This window comes from Aureococcus anophagefferens (assembly GCF_000186865.1).
Source record: "Aureococcus anophagefferens unplaced genomic scaffold AURANscaffold_4, whole genome shotgun sequence".
Taxonomy (NCBI): Eukaryota; class Pelagophyceae; order Pelagomonadales; family Pelagomonadaceae; genus Aureococcus; species Aureococcus anophagefferens.
Genome location: NW_008705564.1, coordinates 3,015,210 through 3,017,606, shown reverse-complemented (window position 1 = coordinate 3,017,606; position 2,397 = coordinate 3,015,210). Strand labels below are relative to the sequence as shown.

General features: G+C 57.2%; 1 protein-coding gene across 1 annotated transcript; it reads right to left on the bottom strand.

Annotated features, from left to right (window-relative positions):
• Positions 1-1,051: 1,051 nt before the first annotated feature.
• AURANDRAFT_22238 (hypothetical protein) lies at positions 1,052-1,393 on the bottom strand (the record flags this gene model as incomplete). Its single annotated transcript, XM_009036206.1, has 1 exon — positions 1,052-1,393. The coding sequence occupies one exon, from the start codon at positions 1,391-1,393 to the stop codon at positions 1,052-1,054; it is 342 nt and encodes a 113-aa protein (XP_009034454.1).
• Between the last annotated feature and the right edge of the window lie 1,004 nt (positions 1,394-2,397).

Below are 2,397 nucleotides of genomic sequence, written 5' to 3'. Positions count from 1 at the left end.
CAAAAATGGGGGGCTTTGATCCGGCGACGGCGTCCGATGGCCGACGCGTCGGACGCCCGAACCTGCCGTTTTTTGCTAGCGCCCAGGGATGGCCGGTGGCTATACGTGCCAAAAACAAGCGCTCGGATTGGGACGAATGGCTAGCCGTTTTGCTGGCTTGAGTACCAAACACCGTAGCACGTACGCGCGGGCCGGGAACGGAGACCTCTGATCCCAAGCTTCCGACGCACGGCAGCCCGCTCTGGTGGTCGGAGTGGCCTTTTATGACTCCTGGGCGTAAGCCTGACCGTCGGTGCCCCCATCGGAGGTGGTTCTGGCGTCGACCAAATTCCACCGCGCGGGCCTCGTCTCCGCGGGGCTGCCGCGGCGTACAAGTCCGTGGCCGCGACGCGCGCCACCATCGATGGCGTTGGATACGCCCCTTGGTTTTGGGCGCGACGTGGGTGTGGCGGCTGGGGTAGGCCATTTACGTCGGGTAAGATGTACCACCCCGCTCCGCACGCAGGGGTGCCGCCGGCGCTACTGGCGGTGCACCCCCCCCCCCTTCCAAAAGGCTGTTTTGCTTGCAATTTGTGGCTGCGTTGTTCAAGATCCCGACTCGAGCAACGGGATAAGCTCTCGGGAAAATCGATGGCAAAGAGGGCTTTGGCAGTGGTGATGGGCACCTTTGGCGAGCTCTATCTCGGCGCCACGGCCACCAATCTGGAAAATTCTTGTTGCATCTGAAAGCCGGCAAGCCGCGACGTTAAAACTCCGCGGCTTCGTTGCTCTTTGAGCGGGCTAGCTGTAGCTTAGCCGGAAGTGTATCTGTCAGTCTGGTAGGCCGGGTAATTTTAATCTAGTAGGCCGGGTAAATCCGCCCCCACTTTATTAAAATTTTATCCTACACCAAACACCTCCCCCCCCGCGCGATATGGCCAGGTTAGCTAGCCCGGGAATTCGGATGTCCTGCATAGTTCGTCTTCACACGAGACTGGCGGTTTTGGCGCGCGCGAGGCTCCAGCTGCCTTAATCACGAACTTGCCGTCCACTTCTTGCCTTACGGCTTGGCTTACTCGCTCCGAAGAACCCCATGGTCGGCGGCTGTCTCTCGCCGGCCCATGTGCCACACGGTCATAGCACGGCGTGTAACAAAGGCCGGGCGCACTTCGTGGACAAGAGTATCCGCGCGGAAAAGAACAATCGTTCCCGCGGTCGGACAAACATCAACACACCTTCCTGTTTTTGAATGGAGTCTGAGGTGCCCGCCACGATGCGCGCCCCAAGTCTGTGCATTGAGGTAGGCAACGACGGTCAGGAGCCGACCTTCGTCTTTGCCACAACGCCCATCCCCATCAAAATTATCGATGTGGGGGGAATATGCACACCCATCACCACCATAGACGGCCAACATAGTATCAGTGCTTTCACTCAAGACGAAAGGAGCGTGTTGTCGACTGGCATCGTGGGCTTCATGTGCTGAGAGCCAAGGCACGCACCGCGCTACAAAGGCATTGATTGCGCTCCGTATTTCTGCGAGGTGCGTAGAAGCACTTGCGCTAATGTCAGTTAGCCAGACAACCTTATCAGCGCGATCTGCAACATTGGCACCGCGCGCTGCGACTTTACCAGGCGCCAGCTTGCCAGAGGTATCGAGATGATCGACTTCGGATCTCCCTCTTGTAAAAGCTTCCATCAACGTTTTGGCCACGCGTGTAATGGCAAAGCCGTTGCGCTCAATTCCTGCCGCAACAGCACGTGCTGCAGTACCGTCCGCATCAATGAGTATTGATGGGCCCGTTGCTAGGTTGCTAGGACTAGCAACCTGCGAATGCGGCCTAGGTGGTGGTCTGAGCACATCGACAATACTGCCGCCGCCTATACTACGTGTCCTTCTTGACGGCGAATGTCGACTGTTGCACGCTAATGTCGCATCTGCACACCCAATAGCATCAAAACGCGTACACACACCGAGCGTGAGTTGCCTTGCTACCTCAATTCCATCTGTGAGAGCAATATAACGATGGAAAAGATCAGCTGCCACGTCGTGTGCATAACAAGGCTCGTGTGCTGACACGGTATGCGAGAAAATATCCCTGCAGTCGCGGTGAAATGACGCGGGGATTGGTGCATTGCCAGCAAACCACGAATTTGGAAAGTGGCCTAGCGTATTGTACCTACTCTCCGCCCTATTGAACCGAGTCTCTGTGATGGCACGGGTAGACCACTTCTCAAGTAGGGCAGCAGAAGAACATACAGGGTAGTGAAGCACTTTGGTATCGTCCACGCACGATGCAGCGGTCGGTCCTCGACGCTCATCGGTTCTGAAGAGTCCAACGAGATTTGAGGCCCAACATTCCAGGCCGTGTGCGTCCCCTGGCAACCACTCGTGCACCGAGAGGGGTTTCGCGCCTAATA